Source organism: Sciurus vulgaris, assembly GCF_902686455.1.
Source record: "Sciurus vulgaris genome assembly, chromosome: 1".
NCBI classification, from domain to species: Eukaryota; Metazoa; Chordata; class Mammalia; order Rodentia; family Sciuridae; genus Sciurus; species Sciurus vulgaris.
Window position 1 is genome coordinate 80,237,459 of NC_136461.1, and position 26,466 is coordinate 80,263,924.

Here is a 26,466-nt window from a genome sequence, read left to right on the forward strand (position 1 = left end):
GGTTGCCAGAGGCCAGGAGGAGGAACTGAGGGTGACTGCCAATTGGTATGAGATTCATTTTGTAGAGTGATGAAAATTTTTTGAAATTAGATAGTGATGATGTTTGTGCAATTCTGTGCATACGCTGAAAGCTATTTAAGTGTACACTTCAAAAAAATTTTTTTCTTTGTATTATAATGGATCAAGATAATAGCACACATCATTCTAATTTTTCATCATTAGTCCATATGTTACAGAAATTGGTGTTTAATCTTTTTGAAAAGGGACATTCACCTTTGACTAGATTGATTTATTAAATTCCCTTGAAAAGAGTAAAACAGAATATTTTAGAAGAAAAACAGATTTAAAGAAAATACAAGACTAGTTAATATAATTTAGAATTATGGAAATGATTCTCATAACATGTTAAAGGAGATAAAATTCTCTTGTGAAATGACTTTTATTGGTTTTCACATAAGCAGTCATCTGTACAGAAAGTTTGTACTCAGTGCTATGAGAATTTAACAAAAAGTAAAGGCAATTTGTCCTCATTTTAAAAAGGCAGTTTTATGGTATGTGAATTATATCACAATCAAGTTGTTATTTTAAAAATTACTGAAAGTAATACGGGGCACAGAATAAGTACTGTTTCCAAATTTCGCTGTCTCTCGGTCATGTGACTTACCTTAGCCAATGAAATGTGCCTGAAGTGATGCATATCACTTGCTGGCAGCAGCTTTGGGAGCCAGAGCTGGTTCAACATGTCCCTTTTCCCTCTGCTGTAACAATCAGCAATGTCCCAAACAGAAGGGAATTCATCATCCCAGAAGAAAAACCACGTAGAGCAAAGCAGGAGCCAGCTTGTGGTGGACATGCAGCACAAGAGATATGCTTTAACCTACAGAGACTTTAGGGTATTTGTTGCCACAGAATCATCCAGCACATCCTGACTGGTATCATGATGATGATAATGATGATATTTACAATGACTACTACTATTGAAATCACTAGCAGAAATCAGAAAATAGAGATTCTTGAACCATCACCTCGACAATATGTTTATGTGGAAGGCTGGGGGTGTAGCTTTGTGGCAGAGCATTCAAAACCAATTCCTGGATTTGATCTCCAGCACAAAAACAACATCAAAACATTTATGCCCAAAAAGCAGTAGAAATAAAGGCATGCAGATGAGAAGTCAAGAAGAAAGGAATGTTTGAATCAATAACTGTACTGAGTGGCCCGTACTGGTTCTGGGGAATTCAGAGGTACATTACTCTCTCCATTTTTAAGGAACTCAGCTAGTAATAGTAGCTGACACTGACTAAGCACGTACTATGGGCCAAACCCTTTTGGGTTCTGGGCATGCATTGTCTCCAGTCTTACCAAAGAGTAGTTTGGTGACCAACAAGAAACTTCTCCAATTTGGACCCACAAATAAACAATTCTATTTTAGAAAAATTAGTGAAGCAAATTAAAGGTTGTGGGATCTGTTTAAAATAGCTACAGAGTGTCAGGGGCTGTGAGCCAGACCAAACAGCACACCTTCCCACACATCCCACTCAGGCCTGTGATTACTCAAATCCCAGCACTAGCCCTGGGAGCTGCCCTCCAGGAACATCCCTCCAAAATGCACAACTGGAAGGCAATTTTTCAGAAAAGGGCAGAGCTGTACTTACTTTTATTTAATCTATGAATTTACTAAAAGTTAACTGCAGACAGTGCATAATGTCTTCTTTTCCTTTATTGAGACAAGGTTTTGCTATGTTGCCCAGGCTGCTCTTGAGCTTCTGTGTTCAATTAATCCTGGCATCTCAGCCTCCCAGAGTAGCTAGGACTATAGGCATGTGCCACCAAGCCTAGTTTCTGAAAATTTTCTATTTACAAATTTATGCTTATCATCACACCTCTCCACTCTGGTTTTTCTGTTTTAGCAGTTTGCTTTTGCAGTTCTGACAATAGTTCAGCCAGGCTGAGGGGGTCTGGGGTTAGTTCAGAATCCTTCAGGCTGAGCAGCATGAGCTGAGTGGGAAGTTCATCTGGTGGTAAAGAGGATGCAGAGATGAACATTTATTCATGTACCAAAGGTTTTGAAACTTTCTCTTCGTAGATGGAGCATGATTGGTCCAATTCTGTGCATCAGTGACAGGTACAGGGGCGAAGCTGGACTCTGAGACATACAAATCAGAAGTGGCAAAGCACGTGAGTGGGGAATAAAGCAGGTGAGTTCCCCCTTTCCATGAGGAGGATTCAATCTGATTGACTTAGGGATTTCCACTAACCATTGTGCCTTGAGGGTAGAAACACAGCAAGCACCAAAGAAGGGCACCTGGTCCAGACCTAGGATGGGAAGGGCAGAGGTGACACCAGAGACCAGGTCTGCTGGAGAGGAAAGATCCCCTGGTGGTGGGGAAGAGATGAGGTTCAATATACAGTGAGTGGACTGACTGCTCTGCTCTGCTCTGTTAGCTGTGGGGGGCTGTGTGCAACGTCGGTCTATCTCTCCCCAAAGCACGAGGCAGGGAGCAGTTAGGAGTCCGCAGGTGCATCTCAACTGCCACAGCATCTCTCAGCCTTGGACTCTCTCATGTGTAGAGTATGTACTTCCTTTAAAAAAAAAAAAAATCAGAGAAACAGTATCTTTAAAAGTCAACCAGTGTCTTTCCACTTGACCCTGCTCTCTCCTGTTACTGAGGATGACCTCAGAGATCTTATGCAGTCTCTGAAAAAGTGCCAGCCCTGGCAACAAGGAAGTGAGGCTGCGGCAGGCTTCTGATCCTGCCCTGGATGTCGTAGCGGCCACCTTCTGAAAGCCAATACAAGAGGGTCTTTAAAAGTCATCTGGGCCTGAACATCCCTACTGGCTCAAGATGCTTCATTCACAGCTGGGCAAGGTGGCGCATACCAGAGGCCAGGGAGGCTGAGGCAGGAGGATCCCAAATGCAAAGCCAGCCTCAGCAATTTAGAAAGGCATCAAGCAATTCAGCGAGACCCTATCTCTAATAAAATATAAAAAAGGGCTGGGGATGTAGCTCAGTGGTTTGGTGCCCCTTGATTCAACCCCCAGCACCACTCCCCCTCACCATAACGTTTCATTTCCAGGCACTCTGGGTGAAATCTAGAGTGCAGGAGAGACACAGATTTAATCAGGTGACTTTAGCTCCTACATGGGTAGGTCATAAGGACAAGCAAGAATGGGGCAGAGTATACAAGTGTGGTGGCAGAGTCTGTGGCCCTGCCCTGGTACCCAGGGTAAGGAAAATAGTGTGGGCAGGGAGGGGGAAGGGATATGAGGCCCCTCCCCCAAGCTGGATGTCCTCTCTGAACTCCTGTGGCATTGCATCTGTACCCCTGTATCTCTCATCCTATCTGTGTGGGTAGGAGTTGCTCTGGCTCATCTTTACCTCCTCAAAAGGGTCTATGCCATGTGCTAGAGCAACGTTCAGTAATTAGAGGGCTCTGGAGCTAAGCTGGCAGAATGCTGGGTTTCCCACTGACATTTGTATTTCACAGATGGTCTTTCATTTCAATAGTGAAGCAACTGAAGTGAAGTACTTTATTCTTCATTCATTCAACAAATACTTGTTGAGAACCAATACACTGTTGTGAATACTGGACATAGAGATAAAAATCTCTGCACTTATGAAGCTTGCATCCTAGTGAGGAGATAAACAATAAGCAAATGAAGATGTAAACTGCAAACAATGTCAGACAGTAATTGGTACTGAGGAAAGGCAAGCTGGCACGAGGCTTTTTATTTATTTTTTAAATTTATTTTTATTGTAAACAAATGAGATACATGTTCTTTCTGTTTGTACATGGAGTAACAGCATACCATTTGCATAATCATACATTTACATAGGGTAATGGTGTTTGATTCATTGCTATTTTTTCCTTTCCCTCCACCCCTCCCACCCCTCTTTTCCCACTATACAGTCCCTCCTTCCTCCATTCTTGTCCCCCTCCCACCCCCCATTATGTGTCATTATCCACTTATCAGCGAGGTCATTCATCCTTTGGTTTTTTGAGATTGGCTTATCTCACTTAGCATGGTATTCTCCAATTTCATCCATTTGCCTGCAAATGCCATAATTTTATTATTCCTCATAGCTGAGTAATATTCCATTGTATATATATACCACAGTTTCTTTATCCACTCATCAATTGAAGGGCATCTAGGTTGGTTCCACAATCTAGCTATGGTGAATTGAGCAGCTATGAACATTGATGTGGCTCTATCTCTGTAGTATGCTGATTTTAAGTCCTTTGGGTATAGGCCAAGGAGTGAGATAGCTGGGTCAAATGGTGGTTCCATTCCAAGCTTTCTGAGGAATCTCCACACTGCTTTCCAGAGTGGCTGCACTAATTTGCAGCCCCACCAGCAATGTATGAGTGTACCTTTTTCCCCACATCCTGGCAAGAGGCTTTTTTAAAGGAAGGAAAAGGCCTCTTTGCAGGTGATACTTGATCAGAGACTCACAGGAGAGAGGGAGCCAGCCTCGTGGGATCTGGCAGCTGGTGTCAGGAAGGGAAAGGACCTGGCTGGGTGTCACACAAAGAACAGCATGGAGGCCATGAGGTTGGAGATTTGTCCAGGTTTAGTCCACACAAAGTCTGAATACCAGTTTAGTGCCAGGACTCTATGCCTTAGCAGTCCCTCCCACCCGTCGACAGGCATTATGAAATTTATAATGCCTCAGGTTTTCTTTTTCCCTCCTAAATATCTTTATTTTCAGTGCTGAGGCTTGAACCCGGTGCCTTGTGCTTGTGAGGAAAGCACTCTACCAACTGAGCTATATCCCTAGTCCTAAATATCTTTATTTAAAGATCTTTAGTTTGTAAGTTGACTCCAAGTTCTTTTTTCTTTGATTAAAAATCATAAATTTACATAGGGTAATGTTGTTTGATTCATTCTGCTATTTTTTCCCCTTCCCCCCACCCCTCCCACCCCTCTTTTCCCTCTATACAGTCCTTCCTTCCTCCATTCTTACCACCCTCCTTATCCCTAACCCTAAACCTAACCCTAACCCTAACCCCTCCTACCCCCCATTATATGTCCTCATCCGCTTATCAGCGAGATCATTCGTCCTTTAGTTTTTTGAGATTGGCTTATCTCACTTAGCATGATATCCTCCAATTTCATCCATTTGCCTGCAAATGCCATAATTTTATCATTCTTCATAGCTGAGTAATATTCCATTGTATATATATGCCACAGTTTATCCATTCATCAACTGAAGGGAATCTAGGTTGGTTCCACAATCTGGCTATGGTGAATTGAGCAGCTATGAACATTGATGTGGCTCTATCTCTGTAGTATGCTGATTTTATTTTTTATTTTTGCTTGTATTCTTTTTTATTTTATTGTAAACAAATGGGATACATGTTGTTTCTGTTTGTACATGGCTAAAGGCATACCATTTGTGTAATCATAAATTTACATAGAGCAATGTTGATTCATTGTTATTTTTTCCCTTCCCCCCACCCCTCCCACCCCTCTTTTCCCTCTATACAGTGCTTCCTTCCTCCATACTTGCCCCCCTCCCTAACCCTAACTCTAACCCTTCCCTCCCCCCCATTATGTGTCATCATCCACTTATTAGCGATATCATTCGTCCATTGGCTTTTTGAGATTGGCTTATCTCACTTAGCATGGTATTCTCCAATTTCATCCATTTGCCTGCAAATGCCATAATTTTATCATTCTTTATGGCTGAGTAATATTCCATTGTATATATATACCACAGTTTCTTTATCCACTCATCAATTGAAGGGCATCTAGGTTGGTTCCACAGTCTGGCTATTGTGAATTGAGCAGCTATGAACATTGATGTGGCTGTATCTCTGTAGTATGCTGATTTTAAGTCCTTTGGGTATAGGCCAAGGAGTGGGATAGCTGGGTCAAATGGTGGTTCCATTCCAAGCTTTCTGAGGAATCTCCACACTGCTTTCCAGAGTGGCTGCACTAATTTGCAACCCCACCAGCAATGTATGAGTGTACCTTTTTCCCCACATCCTCTCCAACACCTATTGTTGCTTGTGTTCTTGATAATCGCCATTCTAATTGGGGTGAGATGGAATCTTAGGGTAGTTTTGATTTGCATTTCTCTTATTACTAGAGATTGTGAACATTTTTTCATATATCTGTTGATTGCTTGTACATCTTCTGTGAAGTGTCTGTTCATTTCCTTAGCCCATTTGTTGATTGGATTATTTGTATTCTTGGTGTAGAGTTTTTTGAGTTCTTTATAGATTCTGGAAATTAGCGCTCTATCTGAAGTATGAGTGGCAAAGATATTCTCCCACTCTGTAGGCTCTCTTCACATTACTGATAGTTTCCTTTGCTGAGAGAAAGCTTTTTAGTTTGAATCTATCCCAGTTGTTGATTCTTGCTTTTATTTCTTGTGCTATGGGAGTCCTGTTGAGGAAGTCTGATCCTAAGCCAACAAGTTGAAGGTTTGGACCTACTTTACCAAAAGTGCTATACAGATTCAATGCAATTCCAATTAAAATCCCAATGATGTACCTTACAGAAATAGAGCAAGCAATTAGGAAATTCATCTGGAAGAATAAAAAACCCAGAATAGCTAAAGTAGAAAGAGCGAAGCAGGGGGTATCACAATACCAGATCTTCAACTATACTACAAAGCAATAGTAACAAAAACGGCATGGTATTGATACCAAAACAGAAAGGTAGATCAATGGTACAGAGTAGAGGACATGGACACAAACCCAAATAAATACAATTTTCTCAAACTAGACAAGGAGCCAAAAATATGCAATGGAGAAAAGATAACCTCTTCAACAAATGGTGTTGGGAAAACTGGAAATCCATATGCAACAGAATGAAATTAAACCCCTATCTCTCACCCTGCACAAAACTCAACTCAAAATGGATCAAGGACCTTGGAATCAGACCAGAGACTCCAAGTTCTTAATATGCTTAGTATTTATTATTTTAGGTTAATATATTTTTTTCTTTTTGATACAAGGTCAATTTTGTCCAGGCTGGCCTTGAACTCTGGGTTCAAGTGACCCTCCTGCTTCAGCATCCTGAGAGGCTGGGACTACAGGTGTGCACCACAGTATCTGACTTAATTTCTAAGTATACCATCCAGTGGCATTAAGTACATCCGTTGTTATGCAATCATCGCCACTATTCACTTTGAAAAAATTTCCATCATTTCAAACAGTAGCTCTATATCCATTACACAATAACTCCCTTATTACCCACCCCCTTCCTGGTAATGTTTACTGTCTCTATGAAATTTGCCTATTATAGGTATGTGTAAGTGGAAACATACTGTGTGTCTACCTTATTTCACTTAGCATAATGCTTTCAAGGTTCACCCATATTGTCATTATGTATGGGAATTTCATTCCTTTTAATGGCTGAGTAATTTTCCATTGTATGTATAGACATTATTTACCCATTCATCTGTCAATGGACACAAGTTGTTTCCACCTTTTGACTATTATAAATGCTCAAATGAACACTGGCGTACAAATATCCGAGTCCCTGCTTTTGCGTGTTTATCTGGAATTTCTAATCATAGGGTAATGCTGTTTAACTTTATTGAGGAACCACCAAACTTATTTTCCACAGTGGCTGTACAATTTTAACATTACCAGTAGCAATTCACAAGATTTTTGGCATCTAGCGGAGAGGCCAGGGATGCTGCAAAACATCTTACAATGTCCAGGATAGCCTCCTGCAACCAAAAATTATTTGGCCCTGAATGTTAATAGTACCAAGGTGGACAAACCCTGGATTATAGCTATCTTATCACATTTCATGAATCTCCATCAAGTCCCTTAAATCATATTGAGCATAAAACATAGTGATCTTTTGCTTCTGAACTAAATGATATTGTATTAAAATTCCTTTTACTATTAACCTCTGTATACATATCCAAATCACATGTTTGAATATATTTATTTAGTTGCTAATTAATTTAATGTACAATGTGAGATGAAAACATTGACATTGACTTCTTTAATGCAAATCTTTTCTGAGAAGAAGCATTATCTGTTTTCATGTCCCTCCCCTTTTAAAGATGAACAATTTAAGGAAACACATTTTTACAAAAAGGAGAACTTTAATTATTTAAAGTAAAGGCACAAATAAACATTTCAGGTTATTATACAATGTTACAATAAAAAATTCCGACAGTAAAATGAAATACATTATAACTTTGCATCTCTTAAGTATAGAGCATGTATTACTCTATCATCTCTTCTTTGGAGTGAAAAGAAGGGGTAGGTAGATCAATGGATGTGATGTAAAAACTTGGATTACAAATACCCATTCTACTTTCAACCAGAAATTTTCATTAATTTCAGTACAATTAAATTGAAGTGGATTAATTTTTAAAACTTAGTGTTTCATTAATGTAGAGCAGCAATAACTTTCAAGCTAAAATTCTTTGTTTTAATAAGTCAATCTTTGATTTCACAAAATGTTAGCCTCCAATGCCTAGTACTATACAATAATCAAGCTAGTCATGAAAGAGCTTTACCAAAACATAATTCATATACTTATTTTACTTTAAATCTGAATGTTATAATGCATTATGTAAAAGACAAATGAGGAACCAAATGATTTCTTATGTCAGAAATAATATACTTCAAAAGACCTAGATCTTATTTTCAATCAAAGGCACTATCTGGACAGTAACAAGCTGCATCATGCTCAGAGGTAAGAAAAGGTTTTTTTCTTTCAAAATAACTGGTTAGTTGGAATTTGTGGATAGTGTGTACTATCAAGGGGGGAAATAAAGTAGAAATTGTGTAAAGTTACATCTTTGACTTCTTTTGCCAAGAAAGAGCTCATCATTAATTAATTACTTTTTTTTAAGTGGGGTCTTGTTATGTTGCCCAGGTTTGTCCTGAATTCATGAGCTCAAGTGATCCTCCTGCCTCAGCTGCCTGAGTAGTTGGGACTACAGGTATACACCAGTACATGTGGCTTACTACTAATTTTAAAAACTTTATGATGTGTTTTCTTGATCTCAAGGTCTGTTTCATTATTCAATGCAATTTCCACTTTATTCAGACGACCTGTAGCCTCTACTCTCAGCATATCAACCCACAGGGCCAATGACATCAGGAACGTAACTATCTCAACAAAGCAAGTTTTTCCATTGTAATTTGATTTAAAAAAATAAGAGATTAAATAAGATCTATCAAGGGAATATAGTCCAATGCCTCAAAGTCTTGAACAACATACACTAATTTGAATGAAAGGGAGTAAAATCAAGACATAGCATCCTACTTCAACGCCAGGAAGATTTTAAATTCTTGTCTTTTTAATCAGTTGTTTTTTGTTTGTTTGGAGACTGGGTCTTGCTATGTGGCCCAGGCTGGTCTTTAACTCCGGGACTTTGCCAGGTGACCCTCCTGCCTCAGCCTCCAGGGATTATTCCAGGAGTCCATTACTGCACCTAGCTTGAATTAAGGCCTTAAGGGAGAAGAATGTTGTTCCCAGTTTTTCAAGATTCAAGTGAGAAAAGCATCAACAAGTTGAAGTTTACTTACTCTGTTAACACTTAATTCTAACTAGAAAGAGCACTTATGAAATTCTTTAAATAGTATTTCTCAAAAGTAGAATCCAAATGTGACTCTAGAAAGATGTTCCTATTTTAAAGTTAAATAAGACATATCTCAGTGAAGCATACCCTAAAAATATCAATAATCCATGTTTTATTAGAACACTGTTAGGATTCTGGAATTCATTCCTTCCTTTCTCCTCTAAAGTTTTAGATATCTTTCAAAAATTTTCTGTGGAATCAAAGACTCTCTCATAAGATAGCTGGCACACTTTTCATTTGGAATAGTTTTGGAGCATAAGATCCACCAGAAAATTTCATGTTTCCAAATCAATACCTCAACAGAAAAATCTATGACTTGATCTTCCATTAAGCCAAATTAAAGAAGCAAGACTAACAGATTTAGGGTTTTTCTATAAAGAGTCAGAGAATGGATATTTTATGCTATAAGGGCCACATGGTCTTCATTGTAACTATTCAATTCTGCCATTACAGCCATAAAAAATGGCTGGGCGTGGTAGCTCATGCCTGTAATCCCAGCAACTTGGGAGGCTGAGGAAGGAGGATTGCAAGTCCCAGGCCAGCTTCAGCAACTTAGTGAGAACTTAGCTCCTACCAAAAAAAAAAGTGCGTGTGTGTTTGTGTTACTGGGGATGTAGCTCAGTGACAAAGTGCTCTTGGTTCAATCCCCAGTACTACAAAGAAAAGAAAATATGGTTAATGGATAAGACTAGTTGTGTTCCAATCAAACTTTACTTATGGACACTGAAATTTGAATTTCATATTATTTTTTATGAGTCACAAAATATTTTTCTTTTGAATCTTCCCCAACTATTCATGAAAGTAAAAACAGGCAGGTGACTGGAATTAGCTTGTGGGCTACACATGGCTGATTCTTGGTCTAGATTACTCAGATTTCTTGATGTGGGGTCAAGGCAATAATATGACCATGACTAATCTCACTTCACTTAGGTATTGATAATCTTCTGGGCTGCCAATATCAAAGAAGAATCCTCAAAGCTTTAGGATTATAGAAGTAATACCAATTCTAGTAGTATCTATACTCAAACTATAGAGCTTATGACTACTGATCTTCATCAATATCTATAGATGTGTATATTCAGGAAATATTTAAATCATAATGTCAGAAAAGCAGGGACTTGACAAATTTATTAGCTGGACCACTTTACATGCTTTCATGTCAGAGAGTTCAGGACAAAATCTTGGCTCTGTTAATTACTAGTTGTGACCAGAGGTAAAATTACCTAATCATTAGAATTTAACTTGGTTCTATGGACTCAGAAGGCATGTTTTCAATTGCATTTCTCAGGCAAAAAAAAAAAAAAAAAAAAAAAACAAAACCAAAAAAACCAAAAAAACCGAACTACATACCCCCTCGCTAGAAAAGCCTAGTCCACAGTGTAACATAAGGCTTAACTTCTGGTTTTAGACAAAATGCTACTTTTGTCTCTTCAAGTCCATTCCATCATAAAAGTTTAACACACTGTGCAAAATTATACCTCCATACTACTAAATTCTACTTTCCCCTTATCCTCTATGGCTATTCTTTTCATAGGCTGCTAATGAAAATGAGAGTGGAAAGTATCCAGGCAATACATTCTTGTTGTCTTTCCATAGGTAAGTGTAATTTGGATATTTCTTCCAATTTATCAATGACAGGCATTCAGTTTTCTAGGAAAAAAGTCTAAATGACACAAAAGGAAGAATTAGAGGTTCATATGGCTTCATCTATGTTTAGAAAGTAGAGAATTTGAAGATAATGTTCATAGATTATTTTGCAGATATAATTTCTGTGCATCTTGGACTTCAGTCCATTGCTTAAATTATATTAAGTAGAATATTAGCATAAGTAATATGTGCTATAACCTCTTTAATCATGAAAAATTTATTAGTTAATATACATGAAATAAAAGATTTCATCAATAGTGTTTCTGAACAGGCATCAGTTATAAATTTGCTAGAGTGAATGCTAAGCAAAATACTAAAGCTATTAAAAATATTAGTGTCTGGTTTTCTTTTTAAAATTTTTTTAAACCTACTATTTACAGAATTCTGTGAGAATGCTGAAAGAAGTTATTTTGCAACATGTATGTTCCTCATATAAAATGATACTTGATGTTGGGTATACGGATTTATAAATATGTACAAATTAACAATATATTTGTACTACTACTACTCTGACCAATAACTGACACATGGAAGCCTTACATACACATAAAAGTTAGAAATTAAAACAAAATTTTAACTCTGAAAACAGTTAACAATTAATTTGTGTTTGTAAAATTATACAAGAAAAAAAGGTTTTGTGTTTAAAAGAACCTTCCATGGCCCACTAATAAAATAGTAATTTTAGTGGAAAAAAAAAAAAAAAAATCCCCAAAACACAAAAATACAAGATAAATCAGATATATGTCTTGGTCAAATGTCTGCAGACAACCACCTTGAAAACAAACAGATAAACAAATGTACAATTTGTTCACTGAGCATAAAGTATTGCACAAGAGCAGTTTTATCTGAAAATTCAATTTTCAATAGTTTTGAACTTCAAAATGGTTCCCACATTTAGATAAAGTTATATTTTCTAAACAAGAAACATTAATATTCAGTAATACTGTTAGAACCTTATTTTACCCATTAACCATATTCCAGTAAACTTTATGGCAATGGAAAATCAGTGGTGAAGATTTGGCAAAGATTTTAAAAAAGGCAGATAAGATTGTAAAATATATATATGTATATATATATATATGTACATATGAAACAGATAAATTCCATAAAATCCCTAATCATATGGCAACTGATCCCTTAAAGAAATCTGCAGTCTGGGTCACAGTGATGGTCAGACAGTGGTTGAGTGTGACTCTCTTCGTGGGGGCCGTTCCTTTTGAATCCTTCGGTTACTCTCTCTGGTCTCCAGCACACTGTCTTCTGTTTCGCTCTCACTCTCGTCTGCCACAGTGGGGTCCAAAGACAATGGGCCTGATTTTCTGTGCAAGGGAAAACCGATGCCACTTTCCTGTAAGGAATTATCTACAAAATCTTCATCTGAGGAATGGAATGATTCATCGTCTCCTATTAAATGGTTGACAATGTGGATTCCATCAAAAGGAGGTTGGCCTGAGAAGCCCCTCTGGCCTTTTAGACACCTGAGCTGTTAAAACAAAATTCAAATAAATTTACTCAAATGGAGGAAACACACACATAAGCCAATAAAATGAATATTTCATGTTTAAGGAACAAAATACCTTGATTTTTTTCTATTTGTAGACATAATAATAATTACCATTTTTTCCCCCAGCACTGGGGACTGAACCCAGGGCCTCATACATGCTAGGCAAGTGCTGTATCACTGGGCTACACTCCAGTTCTCCAAATCACTAATTTAAAAAAAAATACTTTGTTTTAGTTGTAGTTGGACACAATACCTTTATTTTATTTTTATGCGTTGCTGAGGGTCAAACCCAGGGAACTCATGTATGCCAGGCAAGCGTTCTACCACTGAGCCACAACCCCAGCCCCCAAATTACCAATTTTTGAGTGTCTTCTATGTGTTATGTAATAGGCGCATAACTTACTTTGATCAAAGCACCACGACAGTCCTATGTGATAGATTTTATTGTCCTAATCCTATGGATTAGGAGATGGAGATTTATAGCTTGCTAAGGTCAGATAGCTAATAGAGTTTAGATTCAAACTATAATAGAGATAATATAAGTAACTCTTAAGTACCCATCACCTAACTTCAACAACCTACTCCTCATGAACAATCTGATTACATTAGACCAGATTATTCTGAGATAAATCCCAGACATCCTATCAATTCATTGTAAATATGCCACTGTATTTCTAGAAGATATGAACTTAAAGACCAGACTCTTAAATATCACATACTCTGTCTTGAGAGTATGTCTCCACAATTCTGTAAATGATGAAAATGATTTAGAAATCATTAAAATTTGCTAAGAGTCTCCATCCTGTTACAATACCCCAAAGACCACAACACTATCACTCACAGTTAGAGCAGGAAAGCTGCTTCCCACTCGGTGTTTCCTGCTACATGCGTGAATGCCAGTTATGGATAACATTTCTGCTTTCTCTCTCCCCTCCTCCCTGGGGAGGAACTTCTCTCACCAGGGAGTAGGGGAGAGGAATGGCATGCATAACTCAGCTCTTATCCCTCCCTTTCCTTCTTTGGAGATCAGATTCTGTTCCTCTAACCCTGGAGTTTCACAGAACAGACCCTCTTTGAGGAGTTCAAATGCTATGTGTTATTGGGTGGGCAAGTCAGACTAATTCTAGAGTTCAGTATTGGAACAAATCTAAATCTAAACCACATTCTCCAAAAGCAGTTTTATCAGGATTAAAGGTGGTTTCTTTTCATCATCTGCCATGTCTTTGCCTAGATTCCCTCAAACCCCCAAATTCACCACCATGGATACTATTATTTCCACTAACATATAATTAAGAGACCAGTTCTGTCCTCAAAGTTTATGTTCTAAATATAAAGTTTAATTTTGATATTTTTTCACTTGTTTCATTTCTCCCATACACCATGAACATTCTCCCACAACAAAGCAGAATTTAAAAAAAAACCAAAAACTTAAAAAACTTAGCTACCAAATTATCTTGACTATTAAAGATCTTGCTAAAATATATTCCATGTCTCTTACCCTTATCATTATTATTAACCTTCATTCTTATTGCTCAGGGACAAAATCCTAGTCATTATCTTTCAAATCTTAAGATAAAGGCAATATGAAATATTCAGGAAATATTACATATACTTTCAAAACTAACGGTCTTGAGAGTAAAGACATTACAGTCTTGCCATAACACCTCCCAGCTTTCCTGACAGACTTCCAGAAGAAGTGAAGCAACCTCACTATTTCCCTGCTTGCATGTGACAACAGGACACAAGAGATGTTGGGGCTCAGTAGTACTGTGTAACCGAGGCAGACCCTCACCTATAAAGAAACCCCGAACCAAGAGAACAAACTTATAGTGAAGTACAAAGAAACTGAAATACCACTCTTTTCTCCTAGGGAAACAAAGGATCTAAACTTGGAGTTGAATCTTTAGAAAAATGGCACAGAGCATTATGAAGACCTCCTTTCAAGGTTGTGATACCCATGGCATCATTACAACTGCCACGATCTGATGCAACATCCTATTCACCATATTGCAACACATGATTTATAGCTCCAAATGTTAAATTAAGTCGGTTAATTCTTCCTTTCTCTTTTCCCCCTCTACTAAACACTTCTGAAGAAATATTGTGGAACACATGCCTTCCTTATGTCTGGCTGTTATAAAGGAGTACGGCAGAGGAAACCCAACTTCCCAGTTGTTTGGAAAGCTGTGCTTTTTCTTTGTTCTAACAGAATTTATTGGAATTGAAACTAGGCAGTCTTGGGCTGGGGTTGTGGCTCAGTGGTGGAGCACTTGCCTATCGTGTGTGAGGCACTGGGTTCGATTCTCAGCACATGTAAATAAATGAATAAAAAATAAAGGCCCATCAACAACTAAAAATACATATGAATAATTAAAAAAAACAACTAGGCAGTCTTGGGGCTGGGGCTGTAGCTCAGTGGCAGAGTGCCTGCCTAGCACATGTGAAACACTGGGTTCAATTCTTAGCACCACATTAAAAAAAATAAGCAAATAAAATAATAAATGCTGTCCATCTACAACTTCAGAAGAAATTAAAAACAAAAAACTAGGCAGTCTCTTGCCAGATGTAATTATAGAATATTGACTATAAGTTGAGGGATCATTTCCTTAACACCAAAGGAGATGCCTGATGCCTCTTTATTTGAGAACTGCTAATATAGTAAACACAGAGGAATTTTTTGGTGAAAGAAAGAAAAGATGAAAGTAGGAGACTCTCTGGTGAAACTGAAGCTATCCCTTGAACTCAGACATGTGCACACACTGGTTTTGGTGAGGGAGGAGGAGACATATATAGGCCCTGAAAGCAAGCACTTGGGCAGAGTTCCAGGGTACTGAGTATGGCCTAGAAAAGGATTGCATGGGCTTCAGAGAGGCATGCTCTCTGGAAGTCCTCATCTTGTGGAGGGGCTTGACTGGAAGAAGGCCAGAGGTGGACCATCTAAAATACAGGGGTCCTGGATGCCTGAGTATACATATTGTACTGCTTATCCTTATTACCAGACTTTTAGAAGCTAACTGTATTTTAAAACAGACAATCTTCCCAACCCCTTCTCCCCCTCTCTTTCTTACATTTAAAACAAAGCCTTCATGCTATTATGGACAGCAAACACAGGTTAAGATATTTTATATAATCTACTGATCACCTGCATCAGAACTGAGGACATAAGTTAAAAATGTAGACCCCTCTCCAGATTTAAGGAATCAAAATCCTGGGAGTGAAACCCCAGAATTCATATTTTACAAGCATCTCAGGAGATTCTGATACACTCTGAAGTTTGAGAATCATTGTGGGGATTGAGGATAAAGCTCAGTGGGTACAATGCTTGCCTTGCATGCATGAAGCCCTGGGTTTGATCCTCAGCACTGGGGAAGAAAAAAACAAAACAACAGAATTACTGTGGTATTTCCTTTGTTCAAATCAAATAGGGATGAGACAGTAAGGAGTTGATCTAGCTTAAATGGAACTCTTAATTATTCAGGACAAAAGTTTCTGAAGGATGAACATCTGCTTCATGTATGTCTGGTATACACAAGTGGATGCCATCTTTCTAGTAGCAAAACCAAGCTGTTCTGGGCCAACCTGACCACCTGGAAGTCAGCACAAGGAATACTGTGTTTAAATAATGTTCCTAGAACTTCCTCTTTCTGGCACAGAGATAGGATTTAGGAATGTGTATGTTCAAAAAATCTGAATAATTTTGCTGCATATCCCAGGATAAGGATCCTTTCTCTTGGCAATGTTTTTTGTTTATTTTGTGGTTTTGTTTACCTCTTTTGGGTCAATTATGGGACTGAGAATCTGATAAAAGCTACTGACACTCTGTCTTAAAAAGAAAACACATAATTTAGCATACTATTTTGATGCTCATTGTCCATCCTAATTTTTAGATAAACACTCCAGGAATATCTTCATGACACTGAGCAACAACAAAAACTCTTTGTGAAATGCCAGTAATATGTTCGTATCATTGAAAAGGAAAAATATGTTTCCAGGTGAAATTAGACATAGGTCTAAGAGCTGCCAAGAAAACACAGGCACCGGGACTCTGGAATTTTTAAGTAAAAGAACTTCTCTAAGAAAAGAATCTTGGGACACCCCAAAGGAGGGTCATAGCTAGACTGCCCTTCAATAAAGGCCATGGTCAATAAGTCCTACCCAAGGATTCAAAATTTCCTGTCAGCTTTTCAGTTCTCCAGCCTTGAAGTCTGAACAAAGAATAACATATTATCAGAGACTGGAGATAGCATCTAAGAGAAGACAGGGGGAAAAAAAAAAAAAAGACAACAAAGAGGAAAGAGACTATCTTGGGAGAAGAAAACAAAAATTTTTTTTCTTCCCCACAAAGACACTACATACAAATAAACTAATGAATAACTGTCAAAACTGATCTTCATTATACTTAACTATAACATTTATTTTTATTTATTTATTTTGTGGTACCGAGGATTGAACCCAGAGGCCCTCTAGCGCTGAGTCATATACCCGGCCCTTTTAATTTTGAGACGGGCTCATTATCGTTCTAACATTTTAATGTCTCTGTCAAGATAATTTTTCTAATTTTACTTTTCAAAAAAAGTAAGACTGGTCACTCTCCTTATTGTTTTTTAGCCTGCTTTTTCACTTACTAACATATCACAAACATTTCTCAGACTCAAAATCTGCGGGCTGCATGGTGTCTCATTTAGGACTGCAGCATCGCCTGCTTAGCCAGTCCTCTTGCTGGGATATTTAGGTTTCCATCCTTCCTGTTATAAATAGTACTGCCACCAACATTTAAAAAAAATTTTTTTTATTGTTTTTTAGTTGCAGATGGACATAATATCTTTATTTATTTTTCTGTGCTGCTGAGGATCAAACCCAGTGCTTCACATGTGCTAGGCAAGCGCTCTACCACTGAGCTACAACCCAATTCGCCACCAACATTTTTGAAGACACAGCTCTGCAGAACTGCCTTGTTATTTAAGATGTATAACCAAAAGTATAGAACACAGAATAAAGGGTTCAACATTCTTAAGAACTTTGATTTCTTATGGATAAACTACCCTCCAGAAAGGTGGTAAGAATTCACATGCTGGAAACAAAGCTTTTTTTTTCTTTCCATTTTTGTTAATCAGGCAAGTGAAAAATTTTAGTTTTTATTATAGAATATTTTTGAAAATACAGAGAATAGTTTAGCAAACCCCATGTTGCCATCATCCAGTTGTAACAATCATCAAATTATGGTCACTTTTGTTTCAGCATAACACATTGCCCTCCCAAACCTGGATTACTTAGAAGGAAATGAAAAAGGATTTTTGTGGTATAAGTGCTGGGAATAGAACCCAGGGCCTGTGCATAATAAGCATAAGCCCTATCACTCACTGAGCTATAGTCCCAGTTTAAAAAAATGTTTAATTTTAAATTATAACTTTGGCCAGTTGAACTGGAATTTTTAAAAAAAAATTGTATTACATAACCTGAATTCATCCTTCAGATTTTTTTTATCCCTAAACACAAGTACATAAAACAAGCAAAATCAAGCTTATCATGTTAAAACCATTGTTTCCTTTTAAGGAATGCCTTCTAGTGTCTATAACATCTTAAAATAACTTATTTTAGGTATTAATTAGACTTAAAAATTTCCAAACAACATGAGCAAGAGTCACAACTACCAGAGAGATGACCTCATTGGCAGTTCAACTCAGCAAGTCTCTCTGGAACCCTTACTTCTGTGAGAACGTCTGTGATAGATAGGGTGCCTAGGTAGGGTGTCCTTCTGACTTTCCAATTATTTAGATCAGTAATTTATAAATTTTAGTATGCATAAGGACCAACAGGGTTTATTATATTAAAAAATACAGATTCCTGAGCTATACTCTCAGACATCTGAATTTAACAGCTAGGACGGAAAAATTTATTATTATTTTATTTCTTTTTTTAAACTTCATTTTACTTATTTTTTTATGTGGTGCTGATGAGGATTGAACCCAGCGCCTTACACATGCTAGGCAAGCACTCTACCCCAGCCCCTGAGGGAATCTATTTTAAACAAGTAGCTGATTCTAAAGAGGAGAGTCCATAGATCCACTTTAAAAACATTGTTCTAAATAATGTGTACCTTTTTTGTGTGTATGCTAGGGATTGAAATCCAAATTTTCATAATAGGATCATATTAAAAACACACAAAAAAGGTACAGATAAATTTGGACTTAATTTCTTATCGCTGCCATCTTCATAATATCCATTCATATTTTAAATTTTGGCTTAAACGTGGATGGACACGCAACCAAGTAATATAAAGAACTATGAGGCCAACAGATATTACTTTTAAGATTATGACCTACTCTTTGGGGTTTACGGACATTTTCACTGTTTAGCTTTAAGTCTGGGTCCAATGGGGTGTTTTAAGGGACTCATCATGGAAGGGTACCACCCAAGGTTAGATATTTCAACATGTTGGTCTACACTGAGCTACAGAGCATGTTGTATATAAAATAGGGTCAGAACCTTCCCTTCCCTTCCACCTATTAAGTGTTAATCTTCAAGTTTTAATCTAAGGATTGACTTCATATCTAGGTGATGAACTATATTCTTTAAAGATTAACATGTGCACCCTTAGCAGGCCTTGACAGAACTACTACTCAACAGTCAATTGAGAGAGAAATCTGGGTGAGTGTATGTGTGTGTGGGCTGGGCTTGAAGAGGAGTTTGTCATAAAATATGAGTCAATTCAAATTTGGTACCTATGGTGCTACTTTGATATTAAATTCCTCTAATATAGCTTAATACCTCTTGTCTGGCTAGAAATTTTAGGATGATTTTGCAATATCATTTTAAAATTTTATGTTTGAAATTTACCTGTTAAAGTGATCAGTATAACTAAAAAGAACCAATTACAAGAAATAAAGTAGCCAGTACCACCCAACATTTTAAAAACAATGGCACTACTACTCTGCCTACTGCTTCCTTCAGATCTAGGCTCTCTCATTAAACTACTGAAAGGTTTTATGCAACTGTGCTCCAGTTTCAGATAGGTGTCAGAAGACTATCTCCAGGGAAGTTCAGGAGCTTTAAAACCTATAGACACATGAAAACATAAATTGATATATACCCCTTTTAAGAGCAGAGCCCTTTCCAAGACTTTGTACAAGATCTATTCTCTTTGAATTACTGAGTCTGTTCTAATTATTCTTTCTGGTTAGAAATTATCACATACTGCCATACATCTGAAATGTCTCTTCAGGTAGATGAAACGTGTGCTTAAAAAATGGAGGCCAAAGGGCAGGTCTGAGGAACTGCTAGGCAGTTTAATATTAGTGTGTTAAGATGATGATGGGGTTGGGAGGGGTGACATGGAGGAATCCCAAATGAGTATTGCTGTGTGAAAGCAGCTGATCTGAAGTGCTATAGTGTATGATTACAACTATATGACATTCTGGAAAAGGCAAAATTATAAAACAGTAACTAAACCAGTGATTGCCAGGGGGTTTAAGAGGAGAGGAGGCATGAATAGATGGAGTACAGAGAATTGCTCGGCAGTGAACTATTCTGTCTACTATTGTAAGGGTAGACATTGTACATTTGTCAAAACACAGATGTATAACACAGTGAAGTCTATTGTAAACTATGGGCTTCAGTTAATAATAATGTACCAATATTGCTTCTTTGATTGTAACCTATATATCAAACAAACATAAGACAGTAACAGGGGAGGGGCTGAGGTTGTGGTTCAGTGGTAGAGTGCTTGCCTAGCGTGTGTGAGGCACTGTTTTTTTTTTTTTTTTTTTTTTTTTTTTTGGCAGTGCTGGGGATTGAACCCAGCGCCTTGTGCTTGTGAGGCAAGCACTCTACCAACTGAGCCATATCCCCAGCCCAAGGCACTGGGTTTGATTCTCAACATTGCATACAAATAAATGAATAAAATAAAGATCCATCAACATCTAAATATATATATATATATATGAAATCAACAGGGGAAACTAGAGGAAGATATTTAGGGGGTGTTTAAGAACTCTGTACTTTCCATTAATTTTTTTGAAAACCTAAGACTGTCTCCCAAGACAAAAATCTACTGATTAAAAATTAGATGTTCTATATTGTTTTCCTATGGCCACAATGCTCTAATGTCAAAAATTCTTGAAAAAATTGAGAATATGTCTGTTTCAATACTTTGTTTAGACTCCCTCCTCTCCCCACTTTTTTAAAGGGAAAAAACATAAAGTGTACAGATTTTAAGTGAACAAGTTGATAAATTTATATATATATATATCTCCACAAACTATCACCCATATCAAGATATAGAAGGCTTCTAGCATCCCAAAAGGTTTCTGTGTCCTCTGTTCATCCAGGGATTACCCTACAGTCCTCCAAAGGTAACCACTATTCTGATGTCTATCACTATAAAATTGTTTTAAAGGATCATGTGAATGCACTTGTGTCTGGTTCCTGTTATGCATCATGTCTGTGATTCATCAGTGCTAGCCTTTAGAGTAGTAGTTCACTTCTCCAGTGTGTCCTAGTATTCAATATGTGAATACACATCACAATTTGCCCATTTCACTGCCAATGGCCATCTGAGTGATTTCCAGTCTATGATGTACCCAGGAGTGTAACTGGTGGGTCACAAAAAATATATATATTAAACTTTAGGAGATACTGCCAAACCTTCTTCCTAAGTGTTTGTAATAATAGGCTCCTTAATGTTTGCAAAAGATCTTTTGTCTTACTGTCTGTCGGGTTTTTGGTTGTCAAAGCAAATTCATAGTTCCTTACTGATAATAATTCATAACTTCATGAATTTAATAGAAAATACAACACTGAAATTTTCAGCTATCCAATCATGTTAGCTAAGATGTGGAATGCAGTCAGATGCAGTGGAACACGCCTGTAATTCCAGCAGCTCAGGAGGCTGAGGCAGGAGAATCTTGCCTCAAAGCCAGACTCAGCAACTTAGGCCCTAAGGAACTCAGTGAATCCCTGTCTCTAAATAAATGACCAAAAATGGGGATGTGGTTCAGTGGTTAAGTGCCCTTGAGTTCAATGCCTGACTTTGCAAAATGGCTTGGCAGTAACTACTAAATATCTAAATACCCTATACCTAGAACAACCATGTATTTTGGCTTGTGACAGTTCAGGTTTATGCCTGGTGTCACAGAAAAATTTATCCATAATGTCCTAATGTCATTCTCAAAAGTGTTCTAGTTTGAACAATGAATTATAATGGTCCCTAGGCAATTTCATCAGTAAGTATGTGAACAACAGAAATATAATGTACCAAAATATTTTTAAAAGAATTCTTAATAGTTTCATTAATAAACTCAAATGTCTATAAATAGAATGAATAAATGACAATGTATTCATGCAATGAGATACTATTAGAGAGTAACAAAGATGATCAGACTACAGCAGCATGAAACATGTCTAAGTCTCAGAAGAAGACAAACATGAAATACTTCATTCTATATAATTTTGTTAGCATAAGGTGAAAACCTGGGTAGACCTAATTTGTGATGCCAGAAGTCTGAACAATGAGGAAATGAGAGGAGAACCAGAAGTGGGAGATGTGATGAAGGGCTTCTGAAATTCTGATAATGTTCTAGTTCTTAATCTGTACGGTAGTTAAATAAACATGCTTATCTTTGTGTTAATTCCTGATGCTGGACACTTATCACTATTGTGAAAGTAGTAAAATATGAACTAGAACAAACCCCTCAAATAATCCAGTCACCACCACCACTATTACCACCATCACATGCTCCTGAGCTGGGGACAGTGGTGCACACATGTAGCTCCAGCTGCTCTAGAGGTTGAGGCAAGAGGATCATTTGAGCCCAGGAGTTTGAAGTCAGCCTGGGCAACAAAGGGAGACCCATTTCAAAAAACAACAAAAACACAAAACCAAAAAATGGTTTCCTTTACTTCCCAAAGTGTTACTGTTTTCTATTACTGTTGTTGTTACTATTTTCCATTATTATTCTGATATTTAGCTTAAAATATAAGCATTTTTGCAAAACACTGGTAAATAATAATATATAAGACTCCAATAACATATTAGTTCTTACCTGATGTAGACTGCTTCATCATGTTATGCATTAAGAAACAGTAAAAAAATAGAGTTTATTTAAGTAATATTTAAGATATATGTGACACATTCATCACAACTTTAAAAAGTTGATAAAAACTTAGCCTTGACTATCAACAAAAGATAAGATTTTAGGATTTCTCTGCATGTGTTAAACAATGCTGCCCCCAAAAGTATTTAGTAATGAAAAAAGAAAAGTGAGAAGTTAAGATTATTATATAACTTACAAACAACAAAGTACAAAATGTATAGTTAATAAGAAAACAGGAAACTGTCATAGTCTGATGAATGTAGGTTTTGACAGGAAACAGCAGAGTTTCTAACTGTATGATAGTAAAAATTCAAATCCTAAAAGAATACTATTAAAAATCATTCCATTTATATCATATAGTAATCAGTATTGAAATTTAAAGCAAGGAGAATCTGTAGGGATGAATTCCATACTCGTTAAGGATATGTAAGTATTTAAAATTTTTTCATTAGTCTCCTTTATTAACTAAGACAGGTCTTTTTTTTTTGTGAAATAAACTAAGTGTCATAGTTTTAGAGTTTTGAAGTTTCTAAATATAGGTTCTTAATAAATAACAGAAATCTGTGCTGAGAAAATGTGATCACCGGGCAAGTGTCCATGTGGACAGAGGAGATAACATGTTCTGTATGTGTTTGCTTTCCTATAGCACATTACAGGATATTGGTAACTTGAAAAAAGGTTCACTTTTACATTCAATTTTAAAGATACAAGGTATCCTTTTTCAATTTTAACATTTGAGGGCAATGGATTTAATAAACACACACATAAATTTATGTACAAATTTATATATATATAATTTATATATATGTATATACATATATATATATATATATTCAGGGTTCAGTATGGAACTCAAGAGGCTGGGGGTGTAGCTCAGAGGTAGAGTGCTTACTTGACAATTACAAGGTCCTGTGGTTCAGTCTCCAGCACTGAAAAGAGGAGCAAACTCAAGGCCTTGTATGTGCAGGCAAGTACTCTGCCACTGGGCTAAACCCCCCAATCCCAATATTTTAATAAATTTTTAAAACTCACATTTTTAGAAGCACTGAAAAATATGTATTTACATTAGTAAGTGAAAAAAGAGAAGAAAGTTTAGAATTAAAACTCATACTGTACACTTGTCATATTTATGATGCTTTGCAGTTAAAAGTGCTTCCATGCATACATATATTTTTCATGCATTTTTTTAAGTTAAAATTTTCCCCCTGTGTTTGATTGGAGGTTGCACTATGCAGACAACTACCATGTTCTGAGATTCAAAAGAATAAGAGGAAGAACTGCAATGGGTATTTTGAAAGACAATCAATCCACAACAAAGTGGAAAAAATCATCCACACACCAAAAAAACCCCTAACCAAATGAACTTTGATCACTACTAGACAGGCTTTAAAACACTGAAGTGAGTCATGTGATACCAAGTGAACTGCAAAACAGTTGCAGTAAGTTTCCAAGACTGAGTCATATCAGATTATAAAGATCCTACTTGTACATTTGCGTCTGTACAATCAATCTTTGTAAAACATAGAGCTTTGGCTTTTTAAGTTAAATGAAACATTTCTGTAAGTGATGTACAAGATAAAAAATTTAAAATAATTGTACATTATATGAGAAGGTGGACATAAAGTCCAATAATCATGTAGATATTTATTTCTAAGTTCTAGGCTTTACTTTTTCCTCCTCCACCCCACCCCCAGTATGGCCAGTAATTTTGTTAACATTTCTTACAAGATACCTTTAATAGTTTTATCAGTCTTCAAAATTTTAAATAAATGTAAATAGAAAATGATGAGCTAAATTTTCCTTAATTATCAGCTTTTTAAAAACTGAACTGCAAATATGACAAAGACTAAAACTAGCAAAAGCACGCAAACCAAAAGATTTCCAGAGAATAAGAACAGGAAACCAATATAAGTGATCATCTGGAGGTCATGACTTCTCCATTACTGTATGTCAAAATTCCAACCTACAGTACTAAAAAATTAGAATATATTAAGATGTTCAAGAATAATGCTGAAATACTTAAATAGGTTAAAGTAAAAAAAACAATGTCAGCATTATCAAAATTTATCACTAAAAAGGAACATTTAAAATTTAATAGATTTTTATGTAAAATGTATAAATGCAATTGTTAAAACCCACATTTTTAGAAGCAATGAAAAAATATATACCTACTTTAATAAGTGGAAAAGGTGGAAAGGAAAGACTGGAATTAAAGAAACTTATACAATATACCTGTTACCAGAGCAAGAGAGTAGGGGTATTTACAGGGAATTCTTAGTCTTTCTATAGTGCATACTTAGATCTACCCAGTATTCTGGGCAAACAAAATGAAACTGCCACTGAATGTCTTCTTCCTGGCAGCTGACACATCTCGATAAGACTGAAACCATTAACATTATTTAGATGACACTCTAATGTCAATGGTGATTAGGGTAGGAATATATGAGGTTCTATGTAAATTTATGACCAATTACAGGAAATAAATCACTTCACACTTGTTTCACTCTGAATTTTTAAAGCTACATCAAAGTACCATGTAGATTGCATTTGATTTAACCTTTAGCTGAAGCATTTAAAAAATTCAAACCGTTAGCAACATACCCCCGCAAAAAGAAAGTATTTCTTTTCTCTATGGATTAATTTGTTAAGAGGAATAATTGTTCTCCAAAGCTATATAATGGTTCTTACCAGTCCATTCAATCACTTAACCACATGTTCACTAAGTTCTTAAGTGACAACTACTGTCTTAGATGATGGAAAGACAAACACAAATAATGGCAAGGCTCCTGCCCTTAGTGAGTTAAAAATCTGGAGAGAAAGACAGCAAGGAAACAGCTAGTTCCACGAGGGTATATTAAGAGCTAAGTAAACCTGCAAGAGAAGCAATGAACTGCCTAGAGGAGAGAATTCTTTGAGGATAAGTAATATGCTGCTGCTTGAATTGAGTCTTAAAGGATAAGCAGGTACGGGGAGGGCAAATCCAGGCACAGGTGGCATGTTGAAAGGCCCAGAGGCCCAAGAACTATTAAAAAATATGCTGGGAAACTGCAGGTGGTTTGGTGTGGCTGGATTAAGATCTCAAGCTCAGATATGAAATTTAAGGAAAGCAGGGTCTGAACTATGAAGAATCTGCTATGCTCAAGAATTAGAACTTGATCATGAAGGCTATGGGGAAGCTACAAAAGTAGGGAATAGTGCCATTAGATTTATCTAATCACTTATAATACTACATTTTATAATGTATAAGTGTTTTGTGGTGCTGGGGATTGAACCCAGGGCTCATGTATGTGAGGCAGGCACACTCCCAACCAAGCTGTATCCCTAGCTCTGTGTGTTTTGTGGTATAGTTGGCACTGATTTAGGGCTGGGATATAGCTTAGTGTTACAGGGTATACCTAGCATGTGTAAAGTCCTAGGGTTTGATCCCCAGCATCACACACACGAACACACATATACTTAGATCTTATTACGTTCCAGGCACTGTTCCAAGTGCTTTTCCAGTATTGATATATTTAATCTTATCAACAATTCCCATGAGATAATTGAGGAACAAAAAGGCTAACTAATCTACCCACAGCAATACAGCTAGAGCATGGAAACTGGGTGTTTAATATATACCAGGCACAATCCCAAGGTCCCATACTATCCGGACAGACAC

General features: G+C 36.9%; 1 protein-coding gene across 13 annotated transcripts in view; it reads right to left on the reverse strand.

Annotated features, from left to right (window-relative positions):
* Window positions 1-8,055: 8,055 nt before the first annotated feature.
* EVI5 (ecotropic viral integration site 5) overlaps window positions 8,056-26,466 on the reverse strand; it is a 263,393-nt gene continuing 244,982 nt past the window's right edge. For all 13 annotated transcript variants that reach the window (XM_079146326.1, XM_079146338.1, XM_079146331.1 and 10 more), the window contains 2 exons: window positions 10,887-12,696; window positions 8,056-10,849 (listed from right to left, as the gene is read on the reverse strand). In XM_079146326.1, coding sequence (XP_079002452.1) covers window positions 12,385-12,696 — 312 coding nt within the window. In that variant the 3' untranslated portion in view covers window positions 8,056-10,849; window positions 10,887-12,384. The remainder of the gene's footprint in view (window positions 10,850-10,886; window positions 12,697-26,466) is intronic.